The sequence below is a fragment of the Harpia harpyja genome, chromosome 5, assembly GCF_026419915.1.
Source record: "Harpia harpyja isolate bHarHar1 chromosome 5, bHarHar1 primary haplotype, whole genome shotgun sequence".
Classification (NCBI taxonomy): Eukaryota; Metazoa; Chordata; class Aves; order Accipitriformes; family Accipitridae; genus Harpia; species Harpia harpyja.
This window is the reverse complement of record NC_068944.1, coordinates 20,257,115-20,269,470: the sequence shown is the minus strand read 5'-3', so window position 1 is coordinate 20,269,470 and position 12,356 is coordinate 20,257,115. Positions and strand designations below refer to the sequence as shown.

Here is a 12,356-nt window from a genome sequence, read left to right as displayed (position 1 = left end):
CTCATCTTCCAGGGATTTCCTGAGTCAGTTCTGAAAACTCAGAAATTGGTCAACTCCAAAGCTCTTGGTGGTGGTGGAAGTCTTACTGACTGCATTTCACCTCTTCTTTCTGTGCACAAGTGAGGCAGGAGTGAAACGGCACAGCACTGAAGAAAGATGCTTTTGTTATCCTGTGGCTTGCTTTCCTTTCTCAGTTCATTTCAGTTTTTTCTTCCTTTTTAAGAAAAGTGTCCTTTCTCACCCCTCCCTGCTCCCTCCCCCAGGTTGTAGCCCTTAAAGCGAGTGAGATGCAATAGCAGAGCGGTAATGCTGGTTTGCTTACATCTTTTATGAAAAACATTTGGTTTCTGTTGAACGACACCCTTTGTCCCGACACAGCTGCTCTGACCGTACTCTCCTTGCAAGCCAACACCATTGTTACTCACTGGGCGCTTCCAGCCCCATTTTATTCAGAGAACATGAAATTGTGAAACCCAAATCATCCCAGCTGTACCCATCAGAGCTGTTTCTAGTGACGTGTTCTCAAGCAGAAACGTTTTGTGTGTACAGTAAGCAATGAGCTTTTCTGTGCACAAGTTACTTGACAGAGGGATTTTTGGTTATCGCTTTCCAAAACACCTATCATTTTTTACAGGTGGAAAGTCAACAGAAGAGAAAACTAACATGTATAGGAGGCAAAGAAATTCTTAATTTTTCAGTTAGGCTTTTTTATTTCAATCAATAGTTTAACAAGTGCTTAAACTTCCCTGGCAGTTTAATCTGGAACATAGTTGAGAAGAAAAATATCTTCTATAACTTTAAAAAAATAAAAAGATTTTTTTTTTTTTAAAATCCTGCACTTTAAGCAAGCACACTCCAACTCAAGCAAGACAGACATTATATCTTAAAATATGGACTTCTGTTCATAGAAATGACATTCTACACCAGGGCAGCAGGCACAATATGTAAACGGTATAGAAACAGAGCAAGAACACTTGTTTTGATTTTTCTGATCCCTTTTGTCCTATTTCTTAAATAGAACCTGTTAAAACAATTTGCCCAAGAACTTCTTCAGGTTACCACTTCTGTCAGGTGGCTCCTTGAGTAGGATTAATTGTTTCATTTTTTAAAGCTTCTGCATTTTGCTATGGGAAAAATCACTCAGTTTGTAGGTCTTCCACTGCTAAACCACTTGCGGCTTAGCTTCTTTAGCAGCCAGGGCTGCCAATACATGAGGTCAGGTTGGAGAAATAAAATGAATGGAATACATTGCGTCACAAATGCATGTGGTGCTGTGCAGCGGTTAATTTAGTGCATGATGAAACCAGAAGATCAAGGAAACTTAGCTCCTAGTTCTGTGCCTGCAACCTAGGAGAAGCCTTGCAGAGAACATGGGTTGGCAAATAAACCATGCACTCTGAAGACTTACATTTTTGTTCAACTTGACTTGTATTGGCTAACAGAAAAATAAAGAAAAAATACATAGGCACACAGAGGGAAGCTGGTGCAGCATACACTAAGAACCCAGATCATAAAATTATGTTTCTGGTCAACACTACAAATAAACTTGAGGAGTCCCCAGTCAGATCTCTTGTAATGCATTATGAAGGCCTTTTTCAAATACTTCCTTTTTAACTATCTCTAGATAATAGGAAAAAAAAAATGCAGTTCTTGTACAATTTGTACATTGAGTCACATTTGCATTTAGTGTAACCGTAAGCCTTGGAAAACCTAGACATTTGCAAGTCTGCGATTCAAAACAGTTGAGACATGAATGTGCTTTTTAGAGGCAAGAACTAGACAGGTCTTTCTCTTGAAACTGTTGTAATATTTCTGACATAAGGCAATTTACAGAGGAGCCACAAAGCACTAATAAACATTGCCCTGATGAATATGGAACATCATGTTGTGGAGCAGTTCCTCTGCTCTCTGCTTCAGTCCTGCATCACAAACGTGTGCAGATCTCAGCTGGGACCGAGTTGTGTGTGGCACCTGCATAGGGAAGGGACAGGGTCTGACAACTCCTAGCCATTGGTATTTTTCCAGAGATAGGGCCACCTAACGTGGGAATGGTCAATGGTGGTGGAAGAAGCTTGTCTTGTGTGACCTAAGGAATGTCATGCCGTACGCATTCTCAGGAATAAAAACTAACGTGAATTCCCTCATGCCACTAGGTCTCACACAGAAGTCAGAAACGAAGCTAGTATTTAAGGGACTTGTTTGACTGTAATAGCTCAGTACCTCAGTTGGAGATACGCTGGTGCCAGTCCACTGAATACAAAACTCAAGTCTAGCTAGAGAAAACCAAACTCCATCCTGGTTCCTAGCTTCTCTTTCAGAGGCGTCGTGTCTCCTTCTTGACCCTCTAGTTAAAACTGTGCTCCTGATGCCTTCCTACCAGCAACTGATCCAGAACTGACTCTTAAGTAGGTTTGACTGTGTGGAGCAGAAAACCATCAAGAAATGCCGATCAGAGCAGCTTTTGTTCATAGGGCTGGATTAATCATGGTGAGTTGGCTTTCAGCTCCTTCCAGCAGGCTGAAGGAGGATCTGATACCAGATGGATGGATGAACGCTTTCTCTGGTGACTACTGAGCCGTCCTGAGCTCCATTCCTGACTCTTGATGAGTCTTCTCTGACTTCTCATCTGTCTGGGGAAAAAAAATGTGAAAGATGTGATCTGACCTGGCAGTGAATCTATGGTACTGTTCCTTCTCCTCTTCCTCCTGCTCTCTCAAAACCAGGTGAACCAATTTTGTTCCAACTCTGAGGAAATCCACATCCAAGGCTGATACCCGCTTGGAAAAACTGCCGAGGCGGCGTGGACTTTGGGAGGTAGGGAGCCTGAGCATAGCCATTTGCTGCTTGAACGGCTTTTTCCTGCTGTTTTTGCTAGCAAGATCCATGCTGTCACTATGTTTTCAAAGAATGCTTTTGCTATAGCAGACAGTATGGAGAGTCACCTATGTAAAGCTGAAAGACCTTCATTTAAGACATACTTTTCCTATGATGTTGAAAATAACACATTAAAGGCTTTTTTTCTCACATAGTACTGGACTGGGCAGCTAGAAGCTGCTGATACTGATGAAGAAATGCTATGACCTTACTCCTTATGTTTCTTACACAGGTTACTGCTCCTCCTGTGAGCCAAAATGCGTGTTTGTCAGTAAAAGCCACAGCCCAAATGCTGCAAGTTTAAGCTGTGCCCTCAGCTCGCTCCCCATTAAAGCAGGGGAGCATGGTTCATCTAGGAACTTTTACTTCCTTGCTGGCCTTAAGTATCTCCCCTACTGCCTCCAGAACCTGCTCTGATTTGCATCAGTGCACACAAGGGTGTATTTGCCACTGGGGGAAACCCAAGGGTTTCCAGGGCAGGCTCTTGCTGAACACTGTCGGAAGGCTGTGCCTATCCGCCTTCCCGGCAGTGTCTCCCAAAGCCAATGCTGATTTACACTCTTGAAACCATGGTATGTGCACGTCCAGCGAGGCTGCGTTTGTGCAACTCTTGCTCCTCCCTCTGGTAAGTCGGGGCCAGTCTCTCTCCCTTCCTCCCTCGGGTGGACGTGGGTCTGGTTCCAGCTGCTTTCTTGCTCTACTAGGGGCCACGGTGTGCTCGCTGCTGAAACCCTTTACTTGTTGCTGCAGGAGGTCACATCACTCAAAATACACTGTTGGATTGGGTCGCGGAAGATGTTAGACCCCACTTGCTTCTTTACTCTGCCCACCTGGCTGACACAAAATCCCAGGCACAAATACTGCACGCCGAGTATGTAAGGCCTCAGGAATAGGAAAACAAAACGAGTCCCTGCAGCCGTGTATCGGCAGCTTACCTGTGTGCATCTGACAGAAAAAACACTGCTGCTGCTTCTGTCTGGCTTTAAGGGGGCTTGATTGTTACTACTCACTAGATACAAAGGGAGGCCTCGAAGCAATTGTATAGCTAAGGAAATTGAATGAGAAACTATTAAACCACTGGTTATTTTTACAACTTAATGATTGTAAAAATAGCTTAAATTACTTGGAATATTTTTTAATTGGAGGTATCAACCATTTACCACTATCTGAATGGAGGGCTGTTGATTTGCTGTTTCTTTTTGTGTTACGAGCTGTGAGATAATGACAAGATAAATCTTTGTGGGTTTCCTCATTATATACATATCTACATCAGAGCTGCGAAGTCAGAGGGGGAAGCTGCTATCACAGTACTGGCATGACACCGAGCCCTTCCCCAGAGCTAAATTTTGATGAGAAACAGGGTGTTGGGGAGAAGAGTACCACAACGGTAAGATGGCAGAGACGACTGAAGCAGGATCATAACGTTCACCCCAGCAGTTAAAAAACCAAAAATAATAAAAGGGAGACCCCCTCCCTCCCCCCAGAAGTCTGCAGTCCTAAAGTGCAATTACTTTTGTGCAGTCATGTCAGGCCAGGGATCAGACTGGATGAAGTTCAAAGCACAAACATCAAACGAGTGCCGTTCGGGATCCGAGGAGGAGGGGGGAAGTATGGAAAAGAACAACAGTTCTTAGGCATTCAAGTGCATCAAGAAAATAAATGTCCCTTTCTTTCAGAAGAAAAACAACCCCCAGTCTGGTGGAATCCTGGCTTTGTAGTCATGAAAAATATGTTTTTTTCATGTCTAGCTGAGAATGTCCCAATATGACACAGTACAAATAAACACCAAAGCAAGAGCTGGGGCGCTGGGATGTTTTTCCGGTGCCCCGCTGCTATACAGCCTTATTTTATTCTCCTCTGGTGACCCTTCAGATCTGGGTACTGATGAAGCGCACTGAATTAAAGGCATCTGGTAGGAAGTGGCTCTCTTCTCCGGTCGGTCGGGGCTGGACCCGTCGCTTGGTCTCTGGCCATTGTACAGCAAGTACCTGCCCCGGGCATCCTGCTCCATTTTGAAGATTTCGTACTCGGTGTGAGGTAGGCGGATGCCGAGCGCGATGCAGCCGTTGGTGTGGGTGACGTCTTGCTGAACCCCAACTTGCCAGGACCCCTGTGCTCCGCACTCATTCCCGTTGAAGACATTGAGCAGCGAGGCTGTGGATATGTCCATGGGAGTGACCTTCATGTGATTCACTGTGAGAGAGGAAGAGGGGAGCTATTAGCAGAGGGACGAAAACAAAAGCAAAGACAACATGCAGATTGGGGCGTACCTGTGAAATCAGAATTGTCTCTCCTTGATCATTCTTAAATCAATTTTTCATGTTGCAGGTGTGGCCAGTGAATCTATTTGCATCATTTTACATCTTTGATGTAATTGCTTCTCACACAGAACACACCCCGCCAACTCAGTTGAAGAAAACCTGATTGCCACATATCTCAGCCAGAGATTAAGCAGAGTTTTTCATAAATTCCAGACAATCCTTTACAGATAAAGCCTGGTTGGTTATATTAGGAGATGGGTAAAATTGGAAACAATAAAACTTGACTCATGTTTTATTACTATCTGTATGAATCCATAAGTAGGGCTGTTTATCATGTATTTTTCATCATTTTTTAACATCTGTTACCCTGTGAAGCTGATGAAATAATTAGTTCCAATTAGAAAATTTGGAAAGTGCCACAGCTGCACTATCTTCCTATATTACCGGTCCTTTTTTGCATGAATTATAAAATATAACTGAACTATAGAGATATGTTTTTTCTCATCTCTAAACAGTGGCTGCAGCTTGCAGTATCAAACGTAGAAGTGCTGCAGCTTCTTCAGTTCTAACCTGCCTGTATTTCAAAGGAGGTTGAGGCACACAAAGTTTTATTTTTCAGCCAAGTTTAAAAAGTTGGGAAAAGCCAAACTGAATGAGCCTATGGAAGCTGAAGAGAGATTTTTCCTGGTGTGCATTTGACACTGTATATCAAGAAAAGGGGATCTGAATGGATCGGTGCTGACCAAAACAGAAGCAAATAACTAGCCCTCATGCCTCCCAACACACCAAAATCCCAAATTTTCTTGCAGGTCATTTTATAGTAAGATTTGTTGGGAGTTTTATTCTGAGGTTTTATAAACACATTCGACTCAATGGCTCTACGTTTCACATTATTTGCCCTAGCTGGTGTAAAAGGTAATTTATAGAAATTGAACCTGAAAGTTTTGGTAAAATGAAATTAGTGACCTTGATCTTTAAGGTAAGTTGGCATACCATAAACCACGAATTCAAGCAAAAACTGGATTTCACGGAGCTGAGCTGGGACATGCTGCATGCAGCTCGAAAGAGCAAAAGCTCTGACAGGCAAGTTCTGCCTCCTATGAAAATCCCAGATTAGTAAATTATTTTGTATAGTTAGATGCTTTCCTAAACTGGAGCCATGCAAGAAGCTTTGTGCTTCTCACATGGTAACTGAAATAAGGAAAAGAGCCCACAGAGCGCTTGGGGCTTCCAGAGGCTCTGCTGGGGCTGGTGGGATGTCATGTTTTGGAGATGTTTGGTTGTGTGAGTGGTTAAAGCCACTGAGCTCTTTCTAAGAAGGGTGCTGCGGGGCTGTTTGCACAGGAAGGCTTCTCAGCCGCAGGGACCTGGGTGGCGTCACTACTGAGCGCTGCTTCCCAAAGTACTTGAGGGGTTTTGGTTAGATATGTCTAGTTGTCAATGCAGTGGGATTAATCAGAGCTGTCTTTAGGGACATCCTTGCTCTAGGGACCCTGGGAAGCTGATGAAAAGACACATGCTGCTACGTCTGTCTTTGACACAAAATGATTTATACCACTTCAGACCTGAAATGCCTTCTGAAGGTGCTTTTTTCTCTCTACTGAAGGAGCCTTAGCACAGAGATCTAATCTTGGACACTTTGCTTAGATGCTTGAAGTCTGGCCACTGGACTCCAAGACTTAGTGATGCAAAATCTTATTTTCTTGTGCTCTACTTAAAGATCTCTGCCTCAAATGAGCATTGCTTCAGTGGCGTGAAATGCCATGCAGCTGTATGGTTTGGCTGGGCATTCACACAATGCCTGCAAACTTCCCAAGAAACTACTAACTCCTGAAAATGACAGAAGGAAATCATCAGCAACCAAATCGTTAAGAGCGAACTCTGGTCTGGTCCATAACTACATGACCGCCTCTGCCCCCCCGTGTAGTAAGCCACTCTACCTTTGAACACAAACTCTGTGCCACCCATCACTTTGGATGAGTGCACTCCCCGGCTGTAGCGTCCCTTGGCGTAGATGGTGAAGGTGGGGTGCTTGCAGATGGGGTCGGAGTAGTGGTAGTAGTGACCTTCCCAGGTGTTGTTGTTGTCGTGGAAGATGAAGTGCCGAGTGAGGAAGAGGACCTCCGGTCGCACCTCGCAGCGCTGGCTCACCCACTCTCCGTGTAGCCCTATGGTCAGATCCGCCTTGGGGGGTAAGATGGGAGGATGGTGCTCGTCCGACCGGTAGATGATTCTGCACGCGATGCATGTGCGGTCGTGATTCTGAAATGAAGCAGAGAGAAACCCTCGTTAGGCATTATCCGCGATACAGGGCAATGAACCAGGCTGTCCGTTTCATGCTGAAGTGACACCAGCTCCACATTTTAAGAAATACATTGTCATTTCTTATCTTGTTAGTGTTCTCCTGCAGGTCCTTACCCTTCAAAGCACCTGAAACATGGCACCATTTGGTTTTTTACATATAAGACTGCACAGCAGGAGAGCAGTTAAGAGATTAATTCCCTCATCTGCATTTATCTGAAATTAAGATTTTAGTTCAGCTTTTTATAGGATCGAGAAAAGGCTGTCTTTATCCTTCAAATCATACGAGAAGCCGGCAGATGGTAATTTACTGTGGTAGGGACTTGGCAACTCTTATGTTAGAAGTGAATACATTTGCTGAGCTCTTATTTTGCATCTGTCTTCCTTTCAGTTGTTAACTTTGGGTACTGTAGATAGACATGGGTGTCCTAAAGACATTTTTCATTTTGGGCGGCGGCCTGGGAGAACAGTAACCAGCGATTTTAAACTTTTTCAGCTTTTCTGAGCTGTAACGCAAACCTGTGAAGTGTACCGTGCGGCCAGCTGCCACCAGACACGGTGAAAGCTTTCTGGCCTGCTCTGGCAGGAACAGGGTCCGTGGTGCCTGTCGGGCTTCACAGCGGGTCACCGCTGTGAGCCAAGCACCAGCCTCAGGCAGCCGGGTACCCCCAGCCCCATCTGTGGGTGCCGGGGCCGTCTTACAAGGGGCACACAGGCTCGGAGTCCGTGGCAGGAGGGAAGGGAATTTCACGCTGAGGCTTCCACCTCATGACATCAGAAACTGAAACTACAGTGGAGATCTGTACGTTGTTCCTAAGGCTGTTTCCGCCTCTGCAAGGTTTTGTCTTGTTGGCAAAAGAGTTTGGCCTCTCAGTTTTCAAACTGTATTTTGCATTTTTTCAATGGCAAGAGAGATGGCACCATTAACTTTTCTCTCTGCTCTGCTAAACCTTGAAGTAAGTTTTATGGACCAATAGGGGATTATGAAACTAATTTTTTAGCTCACTTCATTGATGACAAATAATTAGATCAGGCAGAATAAATGTCACCCTGCAAGGTAAAAGCAGTCTTTTCTCTTTTCCTGGTGCCTGTTTTGGGTTGGTGATGTGCTGTTCGTTTACATCTCGGGACCTGATGGTAGAGGCTTTCTAGTCAGCTGCCGACATGCAGAGGGGCTGCACCCTGAGCTGTAAGCAGGCTTATACTTGGAATGAAAGGCAAAGATCCCACAGACAGCTTGTACCTTCTTCTTTCAAGGCCATGCAATCCTTCCTGGAGAGAGGGGGATGCACTGGGTGGGTTACTCACATCCGCCTTGTTCAAGCTGCAAGGTGTTTTCCTGAGGTGCAATTCGGAGTGTACCGAGTTGAAGCTCCCCACGCAGCCATCAGGGAGACAGATTTGTACAAACACTTTTTCTTTGCGCCCCTTTCCAGCTCTCTTTTCTGAAATCTCTGTGAGCTCCCTCCATAACGTAAATGCTCATATTAATCACTTTAAAGTCCACGTGAGCTGCTATGGAGCCAGCATTTCTCCACTCACTGCCCTCAGCTCACAGCACACTTCAGGGGCAACATTTACACAACCTTCCTTAGTGCCCTGAGTTTGTCTCATGGTATGACCTCAGGTGGCTTCAGGGTCAACATACAACTCTCGCAATATATCCCTTTCACACATATTCAATAGGGTTTGTATTTGCCTCCCTGCCCCAGACCAGATGATAGACACCAAAAAGTCTGCTGTTCTACATCCCTGGGATGTAGAATAATGGTCTGTGTGCAAAATAACTATAAATGCTGCAGCTCAGGTTGATCTGAATCAGTGTTGGCCAACAGCCCCGCTCTGAGGAGGAGGTTGGACTTGGTGACCTCCAAGGGGTCTTTCCACCCCAAAACACATGATCTTCTGGGAATGACATGTCAGCATGTTATTAACGTGGATGCAGTTCTTTCCCACTTATGGAGCTTGTTAACTAATTTTAAGGTACATTTTTCAGCTAAATTCTGCAAGTGGGCACAAGGGCCATTAGTATCGTAGTGAAAATACAAAGAACATTTACTTGAGTAATTTAACTGCAACTGGTGAAGTTAGCACAGATTTGTGCCATAGTAATTGACAGCAGAGGCTGGTGCAAAACACCTGGTTCTCCTGAACACTGAAAGCACAGATAATGCATAAGGACTGTTGAATCTGGGCTGTTTTCTGAGATTGCAAGTTTCGGCTTGGATTTTCTGATGGCCAAGAGAGGAACCAAGATCCCGTTATGTTTCCTATTTTGCTCTAGATTTCTTCTGTGACCTTCCTGTGTGACTTACTTAACCTCATTTCACAGAAACACAGACAGTTACAGGTCTTCTGTTTGGGACAGGACTGGTAGGAGGCTAAAGACACTGAGCTGTCAGAAAGCAGACAGAAATTTCAGGGACCTGGCTATGATTAAAAATAAAATAATAGTAATAATTATTATAAAAAAATGTGTGTAGCTCTGTTCCTGGAACAAACCTGCAAATGTCAGCTGGCAGAAGTCCAGTGTCCACCTTCCTCTTGCCTACAATAAAATCTCACCAGCTTTCATCTGCAAGCTCGTTTGGGACTTATGAAACCAGTCTGTTGAACCTCTAGATCTCTTCAGAAGACGTCAGTCTTTTTCTCCAGAAAGGGGTCTGGTTTACTGCGTGGTTTGCGGCTCAGGATTGCTGGGGGGCAGATGGCTGATAAATGGCCAAGAAACAAGTTGGTGCTGGGGAAAGGTGGGGACTGCCTTGGCACATCTCAGGCAGCAGCAGAGCTACCCTGTCTCCCTTGAGCTCCAGCCATGAATGGGGAATGCCCAAAGCTGAGCGTCTGCCCCATCTGAGGCAGCGCTGCTGGTGCCACAAGAGAACCATCGGATGAGGTGTGCGATTTCATTCACTGCCAACCAAAGCACTGAGGAAACACACATTTTTGAAGTGTAATAGAAATAACGCTTTTTCTTCTTGGAGATCAACATCCAAAAGATGCTGCCGCTGCCTTGCACGGATACCCGCAGTGATCCAGGCCAAGGGGTTGCTCTGTGGATGATGCTGGTGTAGATATCAAGCACTTGTTTCTCCAGCATGGCTGTTCTGCCATGGGGCAGACTGGCATCACTGCTCCCTAACACTTTAAGGGCTAATAAACTGCACTGATGACTAACTTTATTGCTGTGATCACCCCACTCACATAAAGTGAAGCAGGACAGCGAGGAAAAGGCAGTGTTGTAAAACTAAACATAGTTTATGCAAGCTGAATTGGTCAATAGTAGGAGACGATTTCTGCTACAGTCCTTTCTCTAATGAAGTGAAGTTGAAAGCTTTTATCTCCCAGACGAGACCCTGGCAGAGTAGTATGGCAGTTTGGTTTATATTCACAGTTCCCTTTGAGGAGCCTGTCCTCCACAATCAGTTTGTGAGCCAAGGCAATTTAACCTGGGAACCAGTGGTTTCTGTTGTCCTTGTTCAAAACCTGAAGAAAACCAAACGGCAACCCAGCCTGTTGTCGTCTTGGTCTCCCCTGGCTGCTTGTGGGATTCCTCTGTTGTTTTTCGGGTCTACTGGATGGACAAGAAGGAGATCTGTAATCAGTCCTATTTGCAGCAAAATTACTTTTTGACTTTTTTGACCAGGAATGACTATCAAGCATAAATGTTCTTTTTGCTGTTCTTCTAGCAGTGATTTTAGGTTTCATTTCTCCTCTACAACATTAAAAAACATGGGTATTATAAGTCAAGGCTCTGATGCTGGGCAGGGAGTACGATCATAGTTTGATGTCTTCTCCATCATACTGGGAGTGTAGAAGGTGCAGACCGGTAACGCCTGCAGCTGCTTAGTCCTTTGGCTGTGGCCAGCGGCAGTGGGCAGAATAAGGTCCATGGAGCTCCACAGTGGAAAAAAAAAAATCATAACTACACGCAGCCTCTTTCTCCCTGTCAGGGTTAGGTTCACGTCTTGAGGCATAAGGAGGAATTACTTCCTCAAACTTGTAAAACTCCTGTAGTGCAACTACACCAGCTGCCATTACGCCGTGAGTGGAGGTGACTCCTTGGGCAAACTCAAGGAAGGTCCAGGTTAACTCACTGCTAAACTTCACTGTGATTTCTGTGAGTTGTCTGTAACTCATCTGGCTCCTTGACCTCTGCAGTCCTGAACTGCTGTAACTGTGTGCAGCGCTTCTAATTCCGAAGACTTTGCACAACTCTGAAGGTCCAGCCAGTTGCCCAGCTAAGAAACGTCCAGCTTGCCTGCCTGCCTTCTAGTCACTGATGGCATGCCCGGACGAAGGGGCTGAGGTGAATGGGCACTTTTTGCAAGGGACAGGGAGTGCGACAGGGAGAGCTTGGGGCAGTGAGGAGGGAAGCAGCAGTGTCCCTTTCACAGCACTGAGATGTCAGGCTGGCTCAGGCACCTCACACAGCCGTACCTGCAACACGTCGCTTCCCTGAGACCAGCGCTTGAATCCAAGCCCACGCAACCCTTTTTTTTTGCTGTGATACTATCTTTCACAGAGTTATGAACTACTTTTAGTGGAAGAATATGCCACATGTAAACTCCCTCGGTACAACTTTTGTCCAAGTAATGGACAAGGGAAATATCTAGTTTTGTTATGAGGCAATTCAACTTAATTATGGAGTAATTTATGTTTAACAATTGCCTGTATTTTTCACTGTTGCTTTTTTAGGTCAGCTGCTCTTGCCTCTTAATTACACTAGCTGAGGCTTTGCAAATCACTCCCTTTCCATGTGTCTTAGGGAAAGATTATTTTCTAAAAACAGACGTTCAAAGAAAATAGGGAACAGGGGTAGAGGACATTCGAGTCCAAACACGATTAAGTACTCTCTAATAAAAAACTCATTTAGGCATGAGATGAGATAAACTAAAAAGCAATAAAATGAGCAGTGGA

At 44.9% G+C, this 12,356-nt stretch overlaps 1 protein-coding gene across 2 annotated transcripts in view; it reads right to left on the bottom strand.

The window, feature by feature from the left end:
• Positions 1–683: 683 nt before the first annotated feature.
• The window catches only part of APCDD1 (APC down-regulated 1), a 32,633-nt gene continuing 20,960 nt past the window's right edge, over positions 684–12,356 (bottom strand). For both annotated transcript variants that reach the window (XM_052787788.1, XM_052787787.1), the window contains 2 exons: positions 7,076–7,397; positions 684–5,067 (listed from right to left, as the gene is read on the bottom strand). In XM_052787788.1, coding sequence (XP_052643748.1) covers positions 4,619–5,067; positions 7,076–7,397 — 771 coding nt within the window. In that variant the 3' untranslated portion in view covers positions 684–4,618. The remainder of the gene's footprint in view (positions 5,068–7,075; positions 7,398–12,356) is intronic.